Source organism: Cherax quadricarinatus, chromosome 89 (genome assembly GCF_038502225.1).
Source record: "Cherax quadricarinatus isolate ZL_2023a chromosome 89, ASM3850222v1, whole genome shotgun sequence".
NCBI lineage: Eukaryota > Metazoa > Arthropoda > Malacostraca > Decapoda > Parastacidae > Cherax > Cherax quadricarinatus.
The window spans coordinates 1022336-1045654 of NC_091380.1; the positions used below are offsets into that span (position 1 = coordinate 1022336).

Consider the following 23319-nt stretch of genomic DNA (forward strand, 5'->3'; position numbering starts at 1 on the left):
GCTTTAAATCACAATTTTAACAAAAAAGTTTAATTTTAATATTCGTTTATCAAATTATCATCAAAATCGAGCGCTAAACCCACAAGGGTCATTAATACTCATTTAATTGTTTAGGTCTGATTTATTATATGTTCCATTGTTAAGACTCCAGTGATTATAAATATTTTTATTTAATATCGACAGCAGAATATTATAGGTATTATATTATGCACTATTTTAATTTCAACTGCTTTATTAGCATTGGATAAAGTTGTTTTAAAAAATAATTACAATTAGAAAAGCTCTAACCCCCCACCTCAAAAAAGGCGCGGGAGGGAGACCTGACGTCAGTACCTGACCAACCGAGGTAGAAGTACCACGTCGGTCTGCGTGCTGCTGCCAACAGTAATAGTCCGGTTGATCAGGCCCTGATCTACCACAAGCCCCGGTTACGAACAGATCCACGGGGGCGTTGACCCCCCAGAAACCCTCTCCAGCTGTACAGATTTTTCAAAATAAGTAATATAGTTGGACCTGGATTGGTTACTTGTGAGATAAATCGGTTTTTGAATGTCGTGTTGAGGGGGAAAAAAATATTTTGGTTTTCGTACGTTCTCTTGGATGTCGACGGACGAGTTTTCGCGTTTACGGAATGGGATAGTCATTATAATCAAAAGGAAGCGCTAAATCTACAAGGGTCATACAGCGGAATGGGACAGAGGCTCAGGTCACTTCGGATTATTATAATCAAGGGAGAACCGCTAAACCCGGAGGGTTATACAGCGCCTGGGGGGGTGGATGTGGAAGAACAAATTTAACCCTCAGGGTGACCCCTGAGGGGAGGTTCCTCGACGCTGGTCAGGGGCTCTTGATCTAGGGAATTGGATCTTGTGCTGCAGTTCCCTGAATTGAGCCTGAATACCTTCCATCCCCTTCCCTACAGATGCTGCTGTCTAATCCCCACGGGTTTAGCGCTCCCTCATGATTATTTAGATGAGCCAGTAGAGGACCTTGTCCCCCTGGGGAGGACCTTGTGTCCCTGGGAAGACCTTGTGCCCCTGGGGAAAACCTTGGACCTAGAGGTAACTGAACATGTGAAGGAGTCCTTGTGTCCCTGGGGAAGACCTTGTGTCCCTGGGGAGGACCTTGTGTCCCTGGTGAAGACCTTGGACTTAGAGACAACTGAACATGATGTGAAGGAGTCCTTTTGTCCCTGGGAAGTTTCTTGTGCCCCTGGGGAGGACCTTGTACCCCTGGGGAGGACCTTGTACCCCTGGGGAGGACCTTGTACCCCTAGGGAGGACCTTGTACCCCTGGGGAAGACCTTGGACGTAGAGGCAACTGAACATGATGTGAAGGAGTTGGTGGAGGAACACAAGTGAACTCACCGCAGAAGTTCTCGTAGACCTTCAGAAGGAGCAGCAGAAGATCTGTCAGAGGAAGAGGGGGGGAGGGATGATGTGCCCATTGCATTTGTCAAGGAAATGTGTGCTAAATGGCGTAAAGTGCAGGAGTTTGCTGGAAAATACCATCCAGATAAAGCAGTGGCCATCTGTCATGTATAGTGACAGAGTCAAGTCTCACTTTAGACAAGTTAAAACGGAGCCCGAAACAAACCCCATTTGACAGGTTTTTAGTGAGACAAAGAACCAGTAACCCAGAACAAGGTGTTAGTGGTGAAAGAGAGAGAGAGAGAGAAGAGAACACCAGAAGCACAGTTTCCTGACATTAATATGTGACTCTTCTTCCAACCGGTAACTCCCCCCTCCCCCCCTCCTCTCCAACTCCATCTTCCAATATGCCATTACCACCTCTGACAGGTAAGGGGCAGTTAATTTTTCACATGCTATACAGTATTTCACTTAGTTTCATTTAGTATTCATTTTTACAGTTTACCCGTGCTGTGTAATTTTATACGTCGTTTTATGTAATAGTTAATAAGTTTATTTAGGTACAGGTACACAAATACAGTTACATAAATTATCATGCATAGCAGCATATGTGTAGATTACCCAGGTTAACCCAGAAATGTCAGACTAGGTGACTTATTTCCACTGGAGCCCTTATGATAATTATAATTTACAAGTTAAAACAGGTAAGTGATTTACCATGTGGAAAGTAATCATAATAAAAGGAGATATACTAGGGGTAAGGTAAATTCAGTTATTTAGGATCAGGTCATAGTACATGTATGTTAGGTATACAAGAAATCACTCTTCTCCCTTCCTGTACCCACATTACATACCTTTTGGTTCTTCTTGAACTAGCTGATGCTGTGATAGGCTTTGGCATGTGCAGGTAGTCTATTCCACTCCTTAACTGATGTGCAGTAAAATGTGTTGAAAGCCTGACCACTGACTGTAGGTATTGCAAAGTTGTTCACCCTTCCCCAAGTATTGTAATTGATTTGGTTCCCAGCTGTAACAAAACTGGCAGCAAGCTATGCTGGACACTAGATGTGAGCAATTCTATAAACATAATTTAGCTAGTTGTTTTACTGTCTTCAACATGCAGCATATCCCGTTGTAATTCATTCTGGCCTACATTCTCTCTTGGACCCAGCTCCAGAATGAATCTCACCATTTTGTCCTGGGTGATTTGTAGCCTATTCTTAAATTATTTTGTTAAGGCAGAGTACTATGAAGAGCAAGAATAATCTGTATGACATTGTATAAGAGCTAGACATAGGAGGCCTGGTCACAGACCAGGCCGCGGGGGCGTTGACCCCCGGAACTCTCTCCAGGTAAACTCCAGGTCCTGCAAGCCTCCGTAGGTAGACACTGTGCCTGTCTCCCCATTATTAATATATTATTTTATTTGGGGTCTGGAACGGATTAATTCTATTTACGTTAATCTTTGTGAAAAATTGCTTTGATTGTCATTGAATCGACATCTGGAACGAATTTGAAAACTGAGGTTCTACTGTATCCTGCCTATTAGTTTCTATTTTCATTATTATTACAATCATAAGTGTTAAACCCATAGAGGTCATACAGTGCTGTCTATATTTGGATTAATTATATTTGTAGAGTGCTAAACCCATAGGGGTCATAAAGTGCCTGGGGAATCGGAAGTAATTAGGTTTGATCAAAGGTGAAATTCTGATTCTTTGGATCAAGAGCTCTTTAGAGTATCACGAGACCTCCCCCCCTCCTCCCCTAAGGGACCTTCCATTAAACATCAACTTCCTCCTGTGATTATTATGATTAAAAAGGGTCAAGGTCAGTACGGGTTTATTAAAAGAAATATGGCAATCTGGTCATTGTTTAGTCAGTTTATTCCTAAAGACATTCAATACTAGGCTGGTTATGTTGAAGAAATAGCATTTTATTCAAGTAAGAATCAAAAATAACATTACTCTGCCAACAATAGATATGGGTCTGACGCACAGTTCTTTACTCATCTTTGTTCACTGTGATTGGCCCTAACGTTCTGCACATCCCAAAGTTTATAATTTTGCTAATCTCTCAAAAGTAACAATATACACAAGAAGTAATTCATGCCAGGTACAGAATGCTTGTAGTTCAACGAAGAAAATACGTGATATTAAGTCTGATCTGAACATTCACAGCCAATTTAAACAGAAATTATTGATAAATATTATCATGGAGTGCTAAACCTGTAGAGATTATACAGTGCCTGTGGGTGGGGGATGGAAGGCATTCAGGGAATTGGAGCAGATCCAATTCCCTAGATCAAGAGCCTCTCACCAACATCAAGGAACCTCCTTGGAGGGGTTATTGATAAGTAAGAGGCACACAAGTCCCATATCTACAACTGGAGTTGTACAGATGTGGTACTATAGTAACAAGAGAAAAAAAAATGCTGGTGCTTTTCCATTTCTGCTTAAGACACTTCAACAACGAGGTTATTAGCACCACTAGACTATCATATAAGATGCCACTTGATAGCTTGTGTAATTAACTTTGTAGATGTCTACCCAGCTCTCACAGCTGTTAACACCTGGAATATTACTGGAGAAACAGTATACAAGAACCTCGCACCACACAACCAGGAACGTCGTCTCCATAGGCATCTTTCTTAAAGCTCCTGCACCCCATTGTGGCAAAGTTCCAAGACCAATTCTGTGGGAGAATTCATGTCATCCTACCCCATGCAATGCCCATGAAACCCAGACATCTGCATACCCCTGCAAAACACTTCCTGCTTTGAATACACTAAAGAACTGATTGACAGCTGTGTTCCAAACTTTGGAACACAATCCCCATTAAGGGACTTATCTTGTGACATTTCAGACGAGACTTTAGAGAATGGAACCCCAGCCATATGAACGTTAAATTTCCACCCTCCCCTTCCCCCCATATTCATCCTGCTGGGGATTTGATCCCCAAACCATTATGAGCCGCACCCCCTGCAACTAAGCTATCGTGCACGATTTAAAAAAAATCAAGGGTACTTTTATGCTGCTAGGTACACAGGGTAATTGGGTGAAAGGAAACTAATTTCCACTTGTTCAGGGATCGAACTTCAGTGCAAGCCGACTCCCCTACCAATTAAGCCACAAGCATTTAAGGTTAGTGTGTAACACTGGAGGATTTGAATCTCCACAGGATACCTGAGCCGATATTCTTATAATCATATCTAAGTGCTAAACCAGTCAGGGTCATTATTATAATAATCAAAAAGAAGCGCTAAGCCACAAGGGCTATACAGCGCTGCAGGGCAGAAAGGAAGCGAGGGCATCAGGTGGCATAAGGGAGATGGATGAGTAATAGGTTACGGAGAACAGCGGGGCAGTGGATGGTGAAAGGGTAAAGGACAGCAAGAGATTGAGCTAGAAAGGGCTGAGGGAAGTGCGAAAGGTATCATCATAAGAGTTTGTGGAGTAAATCAGTCGTTGTCAAGAAGTCAATGAGAGAGTCAGGATTAAAGGAGGGTCCATCAGCAAGAAGAGAAGGTAAAGAGAGAGTAGTAGAGCGGAGACAACGTTGGAGGTAAATTCTGCGTGCTCGTTGATAGAGGCGCCAGTCTAACAGAGTGTGACTAATCGATACTGGAACTTGACACTGCTCACAGAGAGGAACAGGGCGCCACTCCATGAGATACCCATGAGTGAGACGAGTGTGGCCAATGCAAAGGCGGGAGAGAGTGGTCTCCCAACCTCTGCACTGATGACAAGAAGACGGCCAGTAACCTATGCTCGGTTTAATAGAATGAAGTTTGTTACCGAGCAGAGTTGACCAACGTTGTTGCCAACGGGTGTGAAGGTGGGTAGCTATTACAGCAAAATAGTCCAGAAATGGAACACCTCTATATGAAATTGGTAGGTCATGTACTGCTGACAGCGCAGCAGTGTCTGCCTGTTCATTGCCCTGTACATCGACATGACCAGGGACCCAACAAAAAACATCTTTGTGCTTGGTAGAGATACGGCGTAGCCAAAGTTGGATATGGAGAACTAGGGGGTGAGGTGTATCAAATTTTCGTATAGCCTGTAGAGCACTAAGGGAGTCTGAGACTACCACAAATGATGACACGGGCATAGATGCGATACGAATAAGTGCTGCAAGAATGGCATACAATTCAGCAGTAAAAATGCTAGCCGAAGATAGTAAATGCCCTCAAACGACACTGTCCGGAAACACTGCTGCGAATCCGACACCGTCTGAAGACTTAGAGCCATCTGTGTACACAGAGATGGCATGAGAATGAGAGTAGAAGTGATCAAGAAAGGTGGGAAGCCACCATAGGCAGTTGGGCTTTCGAGCAAGAGAGTGAGAAAGAACAGACCCGAACAGCTGGAACTTCCCAGGGGGGTGCGGAAAAGTGAGATGCTACATGAACATGTAAAGGTGGTAACTGAAGGGAAGACAAGAGCGAATGTAGGCGAAGAGAAAAGGGATGAAGCAAACAGGGGCGGCGAACAAATAAAGAATGTCTACTAATATCGGTGACCATTCTATAAATGGAAGGATTGCGGAGATCGTGAGAGCGTACATAGTAGCGAAGGCAATGGGCATCACGGCGATCAGACAAGGATGGAACATTCGCTTCTGCATAGAGGCTCTCAACAGGGGAAGAGCGAAAAGCACCAAGGCATTAACGTAATCCTTGGTGATGGATGGGGTTAAGGCTAGAGAGAGTAGCAGGAGAGGCCGCTGAATAAATCTGGTCACCATAATAGAGTTTCGATAAAATGAGGGCTGAATGTAGGCAAAGCAGAGTTCGACGATCAGCTCCCCAGGAAAGATGAGCAAGGGTTTTAAGAAGGTTCAGCCGGCTGTGACAAGTTGCCTTCAGAGAGGTAATGTGAGGTTTCCAGGATAACCTACGGTCAAAGAGAAGGCCTAGAAACCTGACTGTATCATGTTCGGGGATACGGGAGCCATAGAGATATACAGGATGATCGGAGATGACAGAGCGTCTAGTGAAAGTAATTTGGTGAATTTTGGTACTGGAAAATTTAAACCCATGCGTGGTGGCCCAAGTGGAAACACGGTCGACCACATGCTGGAGAGAAACTGTAATGAGATGACAGTCAGCGCCTGCACAAGCAATAGCGAAGTCATCAACATACAGTGATGACCAAATATTGAGTGGAAGAACAGAGGCCAAATCATTTATAGCAAGGAGAAAAAGTGTTGTGCTCAGAACACATCCCTGAGGGACACCTTCAGCTTGGACGAAGTCCGGGGAAAGCACATTATTGACTCGAACACGGAAATGTCTGTCAGTTAAAAAGTTCTTAAGGAAGGATGGTAGATTGCCTCGGAGGCCTAAGGAGTGGGCTTGGGCCAAAATATTATACCTCCAAGTTGTGTCATATGCCTTCTCAAGGTCAAAAAATATGGCAATAACCGAGTGATTATTTGCAAAGGCATTACGAACATACGTATCCAAGCGTAGTAAGGGGTCTATGGTAGAACGGCCCTTACGAAAGCCATATTGACTAGTGGAGAGACTGTTGTGTGTCTCTAAATACCACATTAAACGTCGATTTACCAGACGTTCCATCACTTTGCAAACTGCACTAGTAAGAGCGATGGGACGATAGTGGGAGGCATCATGTCCCATAGTACCCGGCTTGCGGAAAGGGAGAACAATGGCAGATTTCCACAGCTGGGGAAGAACTCCTTGTGTCCAAATAAGATTGAAGAGGTGTAAGAGGACTACAAGGGCTGACTGATGTAAATGTTGTAACATACGAATATGAATGTCGTCAGGCCCAGCTGCCGATGATCGGCAAGCTGAGAGCGTTGCCTTTAGTTCCTGAAGTGTAAAAGGCACATTATACTGTTCTTCTGAGAGAAGAAAAGTCCAAGGGTACTAACTCTCTGGCAGACTTTGAGGAAAGAAACGAGGAGCATAGATGGAGCCTCCGGGAAATACGGACCAGATGAGTGCCAATTTCAATGGCAACATCAAGAGGGTTTGCTACGTCAATACTGGCGACTCATAGAACAGGAGCTGGGTCAGGAGAGTATTTACCACTCAATTTCCTCACTTTTTTTCCAGACTGCACTCATATAGGAAGCAGAGATGATGGTGGAAACATAGTCTCGCCAGCAAGTGCGTTTAGGGTCACGGATGACACGGCAAGTGATCGCATGCTTCTGCTTAAAATCAAGAAGTCTCTCATCAGTTCTATTGTACCAGTACCTGCCCCATGCAGCGCTGTTCAAACGTACTGCATGAGCACAAGCAGGAGACCACCAAGGCACGCACTTCTGAGAATGCCTACCTGAGGTTTGGGGTATAGAATGAGAAGCTGCGGTATAAACTGACGTCGAGAAGAGGTGTAGGAGCTCATCAATGGAGGATGAAGAAGGAACCTCACTAAAAGCAGTGAGTTGCGAGTAAAGGTCCCAATTTGCCCGATCAAATTGCCAGCGAGGGCTATGGAAAGGTGGTGAATGTGCAGAAGAAAGAATGATTGGAAAATGATCGCTGTCATGTAAGTCCGGTAGAACAGACCAGGTGAAGTCTAGTGCAGTGGAGGAAGAGCAGACTGATAGATCGATGCAAGAGAGAGTATGAGTACGAGGATCAAAATGGGTGGGAGTACCCGTATTTAAAACATGGAGGGGGTAAGAGGCGAGAAAAGCCTCCAACTGGATGCCACGTGAGTCACAATGAGACCCCCCCCCCCCCAGAGGAAATGGTGGGTGTTAAAATCAAGTAACAGAAGTGGTGGTGGTAAGGATGAAACGAGAAAGGCAAAATCTGGGATAGAAAATGCTCGAGGAGGAGAGAGATATAAAGAACATATTGTAAACCACTTATTCAAGTGGATACGGGCTGCAGTGTAATGCAGCGAGGTATGGACAAATAGTTGACAGTACGGAATATCATTGCGTAGAAGAAGGGCACTTTCATTAAAGGTCCCATCTGAGAAAGGATCCAAAGAATACAATAAATTATAGCCTGAGATAGGTTGGAAAACAGCCGAGTGTAATTTTGGTTCTTGTAAGCAAGCACCAACAGGGGAATTATTATTATTATAATCAAAGGGGAAGCGCTAAACCCGGAGGATTATACAGCGCCTGGGGGGGGGGATGTGGAAGGCATCTGAACTGGAGCTCACCCCAAGATTAGCCCTGAGGCCTGAGGCCGGATATTCCACTGTAAATAGGCCATGATTGGCAATGACGAAAATACCAGGAATCCGTAGGGAAGGGCACCTACAGACTAGAGGGGTTAAAAAAGTCAAAGTGTGGTGGCATTGGAAGACGTTCAAGCAGCGAACGGAGTGTTGCAAAGAACGGAGTTGTGGAGAGGGAAGAGAAGGAACAGGAGGTGGATCAGTGTCCATTGAAGGTTTAGTCTCTGCAATATATTCTGAAATGGCTTCAAGTGTTTCTGAATTCAAAGATGTATGGAAGACAATATTGGAGGTAGGAGGAGGGTGAGTAAAGATTGGGACAGTAATGGACTGTACCAAAGTAGAAGGGGACGAAAGAGTGTAGGGGACTGGAGAAGAAGTGTGGGAGGGGACAGAAGAGGCAGAAACCTGGGAGGTGGCAGAAGAGGGAGAAACTTGGGAGGGGACGGGGGTGGAAGGCATAGTACGAGGAGGAGGGTGAACCTCCACACTTGCCAGAGAGAAGGGAAGAACTAGGCACAGAGACTGGAAAGGTAAAGTGCAGAGGTGGAAGAAGGGAAGGAAGGGGCAAAGAAGATTTGAGCAATGGGGATTTTTTGGACTTCTGAGAAGTAGAGGGGCGATTGGTATAAGGTGTCGTACGAGGTCTTGTCGATACTGGGGTTTGTGAGGAAGGACGCGATGATGTGAGAACAGACCGAGTTGTAGTCGGGACGTCAGAGCCAAGGACAGCAAAAGGATTAGATGCCGGAGTGGCTATGGGAGGGGTAACAACAGAGGAGGCTGCAGAAGATGGGACCCCAGAAGTGGGGGGACGTTTTGAAACACGAGAAACACAGGGTAGTCTCCCTTGGAGGCGGAGATGAGTAACTGCCATAGCATAAGGGAGACCTTCTGCCTCTTTGAGGCAACGGATTTCATGCTCATTTAAGTAGACCTGGCAACGGCGAGAGTATGAAGGGTGAGCCTCATTAGAATGGTCGTCTTAGAATGGTCGTCTGCACCACAGACTGGGCATTCGGCTTTAGATCTGCAATATTTCGCTGGGTGACCAAAACGCCAGCAATTTCTACACTGTTGTGGTGTAGGGATCACCTTTCAAACTTGTAACCGATGTCCCGCGACATAAACAGAGGATGGGAGTTCACGGCTGTCGAAAGTTAATCGAGCCACATTGCAAGGGTAACGTCTCCGCCCTCAGGCAGGAAGGACATAAGTGTCTACTTTGAGGATTGGGAGATCCTGGAGTTCCAGCTGTTCAAGAATGTCATTGCCACATGACTGGAAATTCTGTTGGACTATGGTATGGGGCAGAATGGCAGTACCACTACAAGAATTGAGAGAAAGATGTTTTTCAATAGTGATAGTAGTAGTATCGATATGCGAAAGGAGAGAAAGATCATGAGCTTGGGTAGCATTCTGGACAGTGACGATGCGCGTACTGCTCTTGAGAGCATGAAATGAAATATCTCTACCAACATGGCGCAGGAGCGCTTTGCCAATACGGTACTATAGTCAGAAAGATAGGCAGAAGAAGTCGGTCATAAAGTAAAGAATTTAGTCCATTGTGTGTCCGAAACTGAGCGTGGAGAGGGAGTGCATGACGTGTCGGTCTTTTCCGAGTAGAATGTGAAGGTAACGAAGGAACATCAGGAGATTGTCGTTGGCGTTTAGGAGTAGGACCGGAGTTGGTCCGTCGTGAAACGGGCTGACAATTCGAAAATTGCCGTACCGTAGAGGGAGAGGCCGGAAGCACAGTCAAAGGAGAGCGGAGGTCAGACAAATCGAAGGAGTCAGTCGAAGCCCTGGTACCTGAAGCGGGTGAGGAAACAGCACCAGCAAGAGGTACAGGGGCATGAGGAGTGTCCGAAGAGTGATAAAAACACAAAGCAGGGTCAGAATGGGGTGCGGTATCAAGGGGCCCGGGGGTAGTGGGTTCATGGATTGGTTTCTCCATGGTTAGGTTACTCCTTTGCTTTTTGTTTAAGAAAAAAAAAAGAAAAGAATGAAAAAAGGGGGGAGCGAGGAGGAATAGTTCCCAGGAGGAATGAAAGGGCCGGAAATCTCCCTCCGCGCCCAAGAGGACCTCAGCACTGCAAGTAGCGCAGATGCAGCATGGAACCCGTCCCATACCCTACCCTTCATGCCAGTAAACCAGCAATCCGGGATAGCAACCTCACTTCTGCCAAGCTACCTCGGTGGACAAAGGAGAGGGCGGCCAGATATCCGCCACAAAGCATACCTCCTTCGGCCACCACCCCGGAATCCGAAAGATGGCTTCCAGAGATACACCCGTCGCCTGAAAGACACCCAAAGCCACTCTCCGGGATACCGGAGAGGGATTGGGACATCCCCAGGCGATCCAGATTCCATGACAAACTACGCCACCGCCAAGAACCTCAACGGAATGGGATGGACCTTGGTACCCTTTCCCCTACCTAGGAACTAGCGCGCCTGTGGGAAAAATCCCAAAGGCCAAAAAGAGGAAGGGCAAAAGTGAGGGGTGGGGGGGGGGGGAGGAGGAGGAGGAGGAAAGGGAAAAGGGAAGGATGGGATAGGGAAGGGGGGATTGGGGGGTAATTAGGTTCGGTCTGAGGAAGGAGACAGACAGGTGTAATTCCTCAGACCAAGAGCCTCTTCACCACGCCAAGGAGCCCCCCCTCCCTTGAAGAGGAGTCAGGGTCATAAAGCACTGAACTTGACCCAAGAGCTCAGAAACAAGATAGAAGAGTATAGCAATCTGGCCATGTCACCTGTGGAAGGTGTAAGTGATGGTGCACAACCTAAAGGCAGTAAAGTTTGTTAGCCAAATTCTATGCATGCTACAGAAAAAAATGGGTCAAGAGCCATTTTAAACTACAGTAGTTGTCCTTCATGATTCCACAAAACTGTATTAAGTTGGTATTTTACTTTTTACCAATCCAGTGTAAAATTCAAACATTTGCAGTCATGCTAGTAACATCCTGGAGAAAAGGCACTTTAATACTTCTGTACACTTTAGTTTTCACTTTTAAATGACATTTTCAAAGCATTTAGTGCATAAAAACTAAGATTGAGGGCAAGAGTAAACGTAACAACACTTCCCATCTCTAAACGTATTTTTAACTAATATTTTTTACAAAGTTTTAAATTTCATGGTAAACTTTTCAGAGCCATGACATCTTTATTTGTATCTGTTGATGAACTTTAGTTTAAACATACACAAGGTTATTAAGCAGCTAAACTGGAGGTGTTAAAGATCTTTACTGTTCAATAACAGAGATACAGAAATTTCCTTTTTATGATCCAATTTAGAATCAATCCTGCCAAACAACATTGATAAGTTATGATGTATGCTCTCACTAAGAAAAAAAAAATTGAACAGCAGTCATGTGCCATAAATACATTTGGGCTTATGAAAATGCCAAGTGATTATGCATACCCATCACCCTATAATGTTGGACAGCAGGTGGTAAGTAGATTGCAAGAAACAATTTTATCCTCTGTATACAAGACTATTTACATTAACTAATACAGGAATATCAACAGGACTACTAGGTTTGTCTACATACTGCACAACTCCAGGATAAATCACATATACACAAAATCCGACTAACCATTAACAATTTCATAAACTTTGAATGCATCATTCCTTTTACAACCACAGGAAGGCAATTAGTATGGCAGTACTGACCCAATACCAGTATCACCTCTCAAGTAAAAGGACAGTATAATAGACTATCTTACAACTTCACAATAAAAATTTACATTTACAACCATTTTCCTTATAGAACAGATATAATTTAATTAAAATGAATGATGGATGTTTAAAAAAAATAATGTTCCTTGTGTGGGTATTTTATATCCAACCCCCTGCTGATGCAACCTTTGAAGTTATTAGTCCTTCAGCAGCTCAAAGTGGACTAGACCAAGACGATTCTGTCGATCGTGCTTAATGTTCTTGGCCCAAGCACGGCACTCGATATTTATGAGAACATTAGCTGCAAAACAAACAATACTTCATTAATCTCAAAAACAGTTTCAACATAACCTTGTCATAAGTGAAGATGTACTTTAATTACATACTACTCATGATAAGGATTTTTTTTTTTTATTATCACACTGGCCGATTCCCACCAAGGCAGGGTGGCCCGAAAAAGAAAAACTTTCACCATCATTCACTCCATCACTGTCTTGCCAGAAGGGTGCTTTACCTACAGTTTTTAAACTGCAACATTAACACACAACCACTAACAGTTGATAAGTTATATGAAAATGGATAACATTTAATATGCTCACACTATCATATGCTCTCCACACATTTCATTATATAAAAAAAACTTCCCCATACACTGACCAAGTTGTTAGAATACTTACAAACAGGAGAGTCAAACTGGACTGCAACAATGGGAGATAAGTAGCCTGGTGTGTGCATATATGGGAAGTAGTAGGCAGGGAACCCTTGCCATGGAGAGTAACGAATAGGCCCAATGTATTCTTGATCTGCAGGGTTCTCTCCCTCACATGAGACCCATATCATCTGTAGCCAGGTTAAAAAACAGTGCATTAGTACAAGTTGGAAACTAAACTTCAATAGTAGTACCACTGATAAAATATATTTAACACAGTAAAATATTCACAAAAATTAATTCTGAGAAGCATTAAGAACTTTGCTTACTTCAATGTTAGTAATACAAACTGGCTGTTATCAAATGTACAGCATTAAACTGAATGTATAATATTTATTTGCACAATTATTCCTTTTGTCTAAATTATGCATTTTTTTTTTTTTTTTTTTTTTTTTTTTTATTTTTTTTTTATTATCACACCGGCCGATTCCCACCAAGGCAGGGTGGCCCGAAAAAGAAAAACTTTCACCATCATTCACTCCATCACTGTCTTGCCAGAAGGGTGCTTTACACTACAGTTTTTAAACTGCAACATTAACACCCCTCCTTCAGAGTGCAGGCACTGTACTTCCCATCTCCAGGACTCAAGTCCGGCCTGCCGGTTTCCCTGAATCCCTTCATAAATGTTACTTTGCTCACACTCCAACAGCACGTCAAGTATTAAAAACCATTTGTCTCCATTCACTCCTATCAAACACGCTCACGCATGCCTGCTGGAAGTCCAAGCCCCTCGCACACAAAACCTCCTTTACCCCCTCCCTCCAACCCTTCCTAGGCCGACCCCTACCCCGCCTTCCTTCCACTACAGACTGATACACTCTTGAAGTCATTCTGTTTCGCTCCATTCTCTCTACATGTCCGAACCACCTCAACAACCCTTCCTCAGCCCTCTGGACAACAGTTTTGGTAATCCCGCACCTCCTCCTAACTTCCAAACTACGAATTCTCTGCATTATATTCACACCACACATTGCCCTCAGACATGACATCTCCACTGCCTCCAGCCTTCTCCTCGCTGCAACATTCATCACCCACGCTTCACACCCATATAAGAGCGTTGGTAAAACTATACTCTCATACATTCCCCTCTTTGCCTCCAAGGACAAAGTTCTTTGTCTCCACAGACTCCTAAGTGCACCACTCACTCTTTTTCCCTCATCAATTCTATGATTCACCTCATCTTTCATAGACCCATCCGCTGACACGTCCACTCCCAAATATCTGAATACGTTCACCTCCTCCATACTCTCTCCCTCCAATCTGATATTCAATCTTTCATCTTTTTTTTTTAATTTTTTTAAATTAAATTGGCAAAAGTTACATTCTGAACGCATAAACTCCCATGTTAAAATAATTACAGATTTTGACTGCGCAATTTTTTTTTTTTTTTTAATTTACTTTTGTTGAATAGCAACCACAAAATTGTGCAGAGTTGAGAGATTTCCCTAAAACAGGAATTTTTGTAATTGTTACATTTCAATATGTAGACTGACAACTCGATCTACATGAACTAGGTTATCCTTCAGCTTTACTGTACCTTGGGGATTCTACCCTGGTTTTCTGTCATGCGCTTCTCAATATGTTTCTTGAGGGATTCGGGCATGTCCTGTGGCAACTCTTCCAAAGTCTCGTAAACTTCTGGTACCCACCTTATCATCTGCAAAGAATTTCTACTATATTCCTTTCCATTACGAAATGTATCATCACGGCTAATAAGCAAGTTATACTGCAGTTTAAAGGTTTTAAATTGATAAACTTTATAATTATTCCTCAAAAAATAAATAAGTATTAAGGCTTTAATAGTATTATATAGTCTGAATGGTAATAAGTGACAGTTTGGCGACTTTTGAAAAGTAAAAGTTGATGCTCTGGCATTTATAATAAGCATCACAAAGCTCAACTCTGGCATTTGTTTGGAAGTTAACAGGACAAAACTACTTTAGTTACATTTAATCAGTGTAAAATTACTTATTTTTTATCTTTGGTAATAACCATCAAAGCGTAACCATCTCGAACAAACTAACCACAAAGAGCTTATGAGAAAATACTAAATATTTGGCAATTCCATGAATACATTGTCAATTAGTGTTACTTAATTACTTCACCTACTTTAATGAAAACTGACAAGTTTAGAGATAATACACTACAAGAATCTAAGCAGGATAAAAGATAAGGTCAATATGCTAACTTAGACATGCTACTGTTAATCTAAAGGATGTAAACTATTGAAAAAGAAATACCTTTTAAAGCTTCCTACAACCTTATGTCGATAATTATCTCCAAGTGCACATAATATTTAATTACCTTGTTTAGTTTCAGTAGAATGCAAGGTGATTCTCTGTTATAGCCCCAGCTCTCTGCCTTCTGGCACTTGTCTTTGAGCCAGCTATCCTGGAAGCGGCACACCTCGCGTTCCTTTGGAAAATTATCTTCAGAGCAGTCCGTTATATGCTGGCCAGAGATGGCGTCACTGGTGCCTTCATAAGCTTTATGGTGGATGCACAAAAAAAGTTACTGTAATGCTCTACTATGAAGAAACGTATTCACTAAGTTATGTGGTAGGTACACCAACAAATTACAGTATTTCAAAGTGCTGTAGTTTATTAATTACACCAGTTATTAACACATGAATTTTAAGTACTTACGTTTGATAAACTCATTAAGGGTGTCGACCCAATGTTTAATGTCATCATTGTCGCCATTCTTATACCAAATCAATGTTGATTCTACATTTTCACTGCGTGGAAGAGGTCTGAAGCCCATGGCTGAAGAAAAAATTAGTCACTATATGAGAAACTTAAGTTTAAACAATAACAAATGAACATTTACATATTTCTACAACCTGGAATGGCTATCACTAGACTGGTTATCCCTTGATCTAATAACTAAACCCATGGGGTATTTCAGATTTTTTTTTTTTCAACAAGTCTGCCGTCTCCCACCGAGGCAGGGTGACCCAAAAAAGAAAGAAAATCCCCAAAAAGAAAATACTTTCATCATTCAACACTTTCACCACACTCACACATTATCACTGTTTTTGCAGAGGTACTCAGAATACAACAGTTTAGAAGCATACACATATAAAGATACACAACATATCCCTCCAAACTGCCAATATCCCAAACCCCTCCTTTAAAGTGCAGGCATTGTACTTCCCATTTCCAGGACTCAAGTCCGACAGCAACCACCCAGGGAAGTACTACCGTCCTGCCAGATGACTGTGTAACAGAAACCTGTAACTGTTTTGCATGATGGTAGGATTGCTGGTTTCTTTTTCTGTCTCAAACACGCTAGATAACAGGGATATCTTGCTACTCCTACTTACACTTTGGTCACACTTCACAGACACACACATGCATATATATATATACATACATCTAGGTTTTTCTCCTTTTTCTAAATAGCTCTTGTTCCTCTTTTTTTTTCTTCTATTGCCCATGGGGAAGTGGAAAAGAATCTTTCCTCCGTAAGCCATGCGTGTCGTATGAGGCGACTAAAATGCCGGGAGCAATGGGCTAGTAACCCCTTCTCCTGTAGACATTTACTAAAAAAGAGAAGAAAAACTTTATAAAACTGGGATGCTTAAATGTGCGTGGATGTAGTGCGGATGACAAGAAACAGATGATTGCTGATGTTATGAATGAAAAGAAGTTGGATGTCCTGGCCCTAAGCGAAACAAAGCTGAAGGGGGTAGGGGAGTTTCGGTGGGGGGAAATAAATGGGATTAAATCTGGAGTATCTGAGAGAGTTAGAGCAAAGGAAGGGGTAGCAGTAATGTTGAATGATCAGTTATGGAAGGAGAAAAGAGAATATGAATGTGTAAATGCAAGAATTATGTGGATTAAAGTAAAGGTTGGATGCAAGAAGTGGGTCATAATAAGCGTGTATGCACCTGGAGAAGAGAGGAATGCAGAGGAGAGAGAGAGATTTTGGGAGATGTTAAGTGAATGTATAGGAGCCTTTGAACCAAGTGAGAGAGTAATTGTGGTAGGGGACCTGAATGCTAAAGTAGGAGAAACTTTTAGAGAGGGTGTGGTAGGCAAGTTTGGGGTGCCAGGTGTAAATGATAATGGGAGCCCTTTGATTGAACTTTGTATAGAAAGGGGTTTAGTTATAGGTAATACATATTTTAAGAAAAAGAGGATAAATAAGTATACAAGATATGATGTAGGGCGAAATGACAGTAGTTTGTTGGATTATGTATTGGTAGATAAAAGACTGTTGAGTAGACTTCAGGATGTACATGTTTATAGAGGGGCCACAGATATATCAGATCACTTTCTAGTTGTAGCTACACTGAGAGTAAAAGGTAGATGGGATACAAGGAGAATAGAAGCATCAGGGAAGAGAGAGGTGAAGGTTTATGAACTAAAAGAGGAGGCAGTTAGGGTAAGATATAAACAGCTATTGGAGGATAGATGGGCTAATGAGAGCATAGGCAATGGGGTAGGTTTAAAAATGTAGTGTTAGTGTTCAGCAGAAGTTTGTGGTTACAGGAAAGTGGGTGCGGGAGGGAAGAGGAGCGATTGGTGGAATGATGATGTGAAGAGAGTAGTAAGGGAGAAAAAGTTAGCATATGAGAAGTTTTTACAAAGTAGAAGTGATGCAAGGAGGGAAGAGTATATGGAGAAAAAGAGAGAGGTTAAGAGAGTGGTGAAGCAATGTAAAAAGAGAGCAAATGAGAGAGTGGGTGAGATGTTATCAACAAATTTTGTTGAAAATAAGAAAAAGTTTTGGAGTGAGATTAACAAGTTAAGAAAGACTAGAGAACAAATGGATTTGTCAGTTAAAAATAGGAGAGGAGAGTTATTAAATGGAGAGTTAGAGGTATTGGGAAGATGGAGGGAATATTTTGAGGAATTGTTAAATGTTGATGAAGATAGGGAAGCTGTGATTTCGTGTATAGGGCAAGGAGGAACAACATCTTGTAGGAGTGAGGAAGAGCCAGTTGTGAGTGTGGGGAAAGTTCGTGAGGCAGTAGGTAAAATGAAAGGGTAAGGCAGCCGGGATTGATGGGATAAAGATAGAAATGTTAAAAGCAGGTGGGGATATAGTTTTGGAGTGGTTGGTGCAATTATTTAATAAATGTATGGAAGAGGGTAAGGTACCTAGGGATTGGCAGAGAGCATGCATAGTTCCTTTGTATAAAGGCAAAGGGGATAAAAGAGAGTGCAAAAATTATAGGGGGATAAGTTTGTTGAGTATACCTGGCAAAGTGTATGGTAGAGTTATTATTGAAAGAATTAAGAGTAAGACGGAGAATAGGATAGCAGATGAACAAGGAGGCTTTAGGAAAGGTAGGGGGTGTGTGGACCAGGTGTTTACAGTGAAACATATAAGTGAACAGCATTTAGATAAGGCTAAAGAGGTCTTTGTGGCATTTATGGATTTGGAAAAGGCATATGACAGGGTGGATAGGGGGGCAATGTGGCAGATGTTGCAGGTGTATGGTGTAGGAGGTAGGTTACTGAAAGCAGTGAAGAGTTTTTACGAGGATAGTGAGGCTCAAGTTAGAGTATGTAGGAAAGAGGGAAATTATTTCCCAGTAAAAGTAGGCCTTAGACAAGGATGTGTGATGTCACCGTGGTTGTTTAATATATTTATAGATGGGGTTGTAAGAGAAGTAAATGCGAGGGTCTTGGCAAGAGGCGTGGAGTTAAAAGATAAAGAATCACACACAAAGTGGGAGTTGTCACAGTTGCTCTTTGCTGATGACAATGTGCTCTTGGGAGATTCTGAAGAGAAGTTGCAGAGATTGGTGGATGAATTTGGTAGGGTGTGCAAAAGAAGAAAATTGAAAGTGAATACAGGAAAGAGTAAGGTTATGAGGATAACAAAAAGATTAGGTGATGAAAGATTGGATATTAGATTGGAGGGAGAGAGTATGGAGGTGGTGAATGTATTCAGATATTTGGGAGTGGACGTGTCAGCGGATGGGTCCATGAAAGATGAGGTGAATCATAGAATTGATGAGGGGAAAAGGGTGAGTGGGGCACTTAGGAGTCTGTGGAGACAAAGAACTTTGTCCTTGAAGGCAAAGAGGGGAATGTATGAGAGTATAGTTTTACCAACGCTCTTATATGGGTGTGAAGCATGGGTGATGAGTGTTGCAGCGAGGAGAAGGCTGGAGGCAGTGGAGATGTCATGTCTGAGAGCAATGTGTGGTGTGAATATAATGCAGAGAATTCGTAGTTTGGAAGTTAGGAGGAGGTGCGGGATTACCAAAACTGTTGTCCAGAGGGCTGAGGAAGGGTTGTTGAGGTGGTTCGGACATGTGGAGAGAATGGAGCGAAACAGAATAACTTCAAGAGTGTATCAGTCTGTAGTGGAAGGAAGGCGGGGTAGGGGTCAGCCTAGGAAAGGTTGGAGGGAGGGGGTAAAGGAGGTTTTGTGTGCGAAGGGCTTGGACTTCCAGCAGGCATGCGTGAGCGTGTTTGATAGGAGTGAATGGAGACAAATGGTTTTTAATACTTGACGTGCTGTTGGAGTGTGAGCAAAGTAACATTTATGAAGGGGTTCAGGGAAACCGGCAGGCCGGACTTGAGTCCTGGAGATGGGAAGTACAGTGTCTGCACTCTGAAGGAGGGGTGTTAATGTTGCAGTTTAAAAACTGTAGTGTAAAGCACCCTTCTGGCAAGACAGTGATGGAGTGAATGATGGTGAAAGTTTTTCTTTTTCGGGCCACCCTGCCTTGGTGGGAATCGGCCAGTGTGATAATAAAATAAAATAATAAAATATATCTGTTCTCCACATGCCTGAACCACCTTAACCACTCTGTCCTTTGAATTATGCCCTAGGTGATCCAACACTGCCTTTTAATTTCTTCTCTGAATTCACCACAATACTCGCACCACACATGACATCACTGTCTAAAAAAAATTTAACCAACTTGCTGCAGCAGTTAAGTCCATGCATTACACTTGTACAATGTTGGTACCACTACACTAGAACATTCCACCCCCCCCCCTTTTTTTTTGTTCCCCCCCTTCCCCCAGAAAACCTTTTCCATTTAAGCCTCAACCTACCTCCCCTTCCTTGCTACATTTTTCATAGACCCATATTTAAATTTTGCAAAGGAAAGGAACAGACATTATACACTGCTTATAGTGTATTGTCTATAAATAATTCAATAATATGTATAATCAGTAGACATGTACAGTATTTTAAGACATGTACAGTGGAACCTCCACTCGTGAGTTTAATCTGTTCCGTGACCTTGCTCCCATCTGGATTTGCTCATTTGCAGTCAATTTTCCTCATTTAAATTAATTGAAATGCAATTAATCCATTCCTGGCTCTCAGGAGGCTCAACAAGATGCTTTAATATTTCGCTAATATCTATACGGCTTATTTACAGTGGACCCCCGCATAACGATTACCTCCGAATGCGACCAATTATGTAAGTGTATTTATGTAAGTGCGTTTGTACGTGTATGTTTGGGGGTCTGAAATGGACTAATCTACTGCACAATATTTCTTTTTTTTTATTATTTTTTTTTTTTATTATCACACTGGCCGATTCCCACCAAGGCAGGGTGGCCCGAAAAAGAAAAACTTTCACCATCATTCACTCCATCACTGTCTTGCCAGAAGGGTGCTTTACACTACAGTTTTTAAACTGCAACATTAACACCCCTCCTTCAGAGTGCAGGCACTGTACTTCCCATCTCCAGGACTCAAGTCCGGCCTGCCGGTTTCCCTGAATCCCTTCATAAATGTTACTTTGCTCACACTCCAACAGCACGTCAAGTATTAAAAACCATTTGTCTCCATTCACTCCTATCAAACACGCTCACGCATGCCTGCTGGAAGTCCAAGCCCCTCGCACACAAAACCTCCTTTACCCCCTCCCTCCAACCCTTCCTAGGCCGACCCCTACCCCGCCTTCCTTCCACTACAGACTGATACACTCTTGAAGTCATTCTGTTTCGCTCCATTCTCTCTACATGTCCGAACCACCTCAACAACCCTTCCTCAGCCCTCTGGACAACAGTTTTGGTAATCCCGCACCTCCTCCTAACTTCCAAACTACGAATTCTCTGCATTATATTCACACCACACATTGCCCTCAGACATGACATCTCCACTGCCTCCAGCCTTCTCCTCGCTGCAACATTCATCACCCACGCTTCACACCCATATAAGAGCGTTGGTAAAACTATACTCTCATACATTCCCCTCTTTGCCTCCAAGGACAAAGTTCTTTGTCTCCACAGACTCCTAAGTGCACCACTCACTCTTTTTCCCTCATCAATTCTATGATTCACCTCATCTTTCATAGACCCATCCGCTGACACGTCCACTCCCAAATATCTGAATACGTTCACCTCCTCCATACTCTCTCCCTCCAATCTGATATTCAATCTTTCATCACCTAATCTTTTTGTTATCCTCATAACCTTACTCTTTCCTGTATTCACCTTTAATTTTCTTCTTTTGCACACCCTACCAAATTCATCCACCAATCTCTGCAGCTTCTCTTCAGAATCTCCCAAGAGCACAGTGTCATCAGCAAAGAGCAGCTGTGACAACTCCCACTTTGTGTGTGATTCTTTATCTTTTAACTCCACGCCTCTTGCCAAGACCCTCGCATTTACTTCTCTTACAACCCCATCTATAAATATATTAAACAACCACGGTGACATCACACATCCTTGTCTAAGGCCTACTTTTACTGGGAAAAAAATATTTCTTATGGGAACAAATTCGGTCAGTACTGGCACCTGAACATACTTCTGGAGAGAAAAAATATCGTTAACCGGGGGTCCACTGTATCTATCAATTCATCTAATATGACATAATAAACAATATAAATAACATGGAAACCTGATATATACACATATATACTCTAGATTGAATAAAATATGTCATGTAACATGTGGAGGCAGCCACAACCACTCCTGCCATCTAGTGATGGCCTTTTGAGGACATCTATTATAATTATTATTATATAGTACATTATTATTAAACACCTTATTATACATATTATACTATTATTATACATATTAAAATATAATTTGTAATTTTTATTCACAAAAAATAGAAGATTTACTGTTATGCAGACTACTGCATTATTGTAATACAGTGGAACCTCAAAAATCGAACCGCTCCCAACACGACCAATTATTGGAAATAAATGGTATAAAATACCGACACAATGGCAATATAAACATAAATGCAGTATAATGTGATCCTTTATTGACTACGTTTCGCCCACACAGTGGGCTTTTTCAAGTCACAAACAGAACTACCTGGGGTGGAAGGAACGCGAGTATTTATAGTCCGGCTGAGGTCAGGTGAAGAATGCTGCATCTGATGATGTACCGAGTTGGGTTGTAGAGTCTAAAAACTTGGGTAGCTTGGAAAGGAGACTGGACAAGTTTGTGAGCAGACCTTCTACAGTGTTCTTATGTGGGATAGCGATGAAGAAGTTTCTTGGCAAGTGGTTCAGCTATGTTATAGAAGCCACTATTCTGGTTGAAGTTGTCGGATATAGAAATAAGTGATGATTCCAGGATTCTTCGGTATTGAGTGTTGTCTTCTGTGGCGATAAGTCTTGAGTTTCTGTAGTTTATCAAGTGGTTGTGTGAATTACGGTGTTGTACGCAGGCATTCCTTGTGTCGTCAGACCTGCTTGCGTATTGGTGTTCTGAAATACGTGTTTGGAGGTCCCTTGATGTTTCGCCCACGTATAACTTGTTGCAGTCATTACAAGGGATTATGTATACTTCCCTATTCACTAAAGTACCTACTAAACAAGCCATCGATCTCTTGCGCAAGAAAATTGACGATTCACTTGATCTTCCCATTCCAGCCAGCGACTTCATCGACCTGGTTGAACTATGTGTTGGCTTTACGTGTTTCTCTTTTGAAAATCACCTCTTTCAGCAGACTTTTGGACTACCCATGGGTTCGCCACTCAGTGCAGTCCTAGCGAACCTATACATGGAACATCTAGAAGCCGAACGTTTCTCCACCATTATTCCTTCGTCTGTCACCTGGCTCCGTTATGTTGACGACATTCTCCTCATAACTCCTAAACGCTTCAACGTTCAAGCTCTCCAAGACAAGCTCAACCAGGTCGAGCCTTCAATCCAGTTCACACTTGAAGAAGAGGTCGACAACACTCTTCCTTTCCTTGATGTTCTACTCTGCAAAGCTGACCACGAACTTCGTTTTAAAGTCTATCGAAAACCCACCAACCAAAACGATCTTCTCCACTTCTACTCTCACCACGACACCAAAACCAAACGTGGTGTAATTATAGGCTTCTTCCTGCGTGCACTCAGAATCTGCAGCAACGAGTTCCTTGAGGAAGAATGCACTATAATTGAACAGGTATTTTCCAAACTCCACTATCCTCGTCACTTCATCAGAGACTGCAGACGG

General features: G+C 42.6%; 1 protein-coding gene across 2 annotated transcripts in view; it reads right to left on the reverse strand.

Annotated features, from left to right (window-relative positions):
- Positions 1 to 11766: 11766 nt before the first annotated feature.
- Positions 11767 to 23319, reverse strand: part of LOC128697148 (sodium/potassium-transporting ATPase subunit beta) — a 37211-nt gene continuing 25658 nt past the window's right edge. For both annotated transcript variants that reach the window (XM_070104046.1, XM_070104047.1), the window contains exons 3-7: positions 15576 to 15695; positions 15235 to 15416; positions 14468 to 14587; positions 12899 to 13061; positions 11767 to 12522 (exon numbers count right to left, since the gene is read on the reverse strand). In XM_070104046.1, the coding sequence (XP_069960147.1) occupies positions 12419 to 12522; positions 12899 to 13061; positions 14468 to 14587; positions 15235 to 15416; positions 15576 to 15695 (689 nt within the window). In that variant the 3' untranslated portion in view covers positions 11767 to 12418. The remainder of the gene's footprint in view (positions 12523 to 12898; positions 13062 to 14467; positions 14588 to 15234; positions 15417 to 15575; positions 15696 to 23319) is intronic.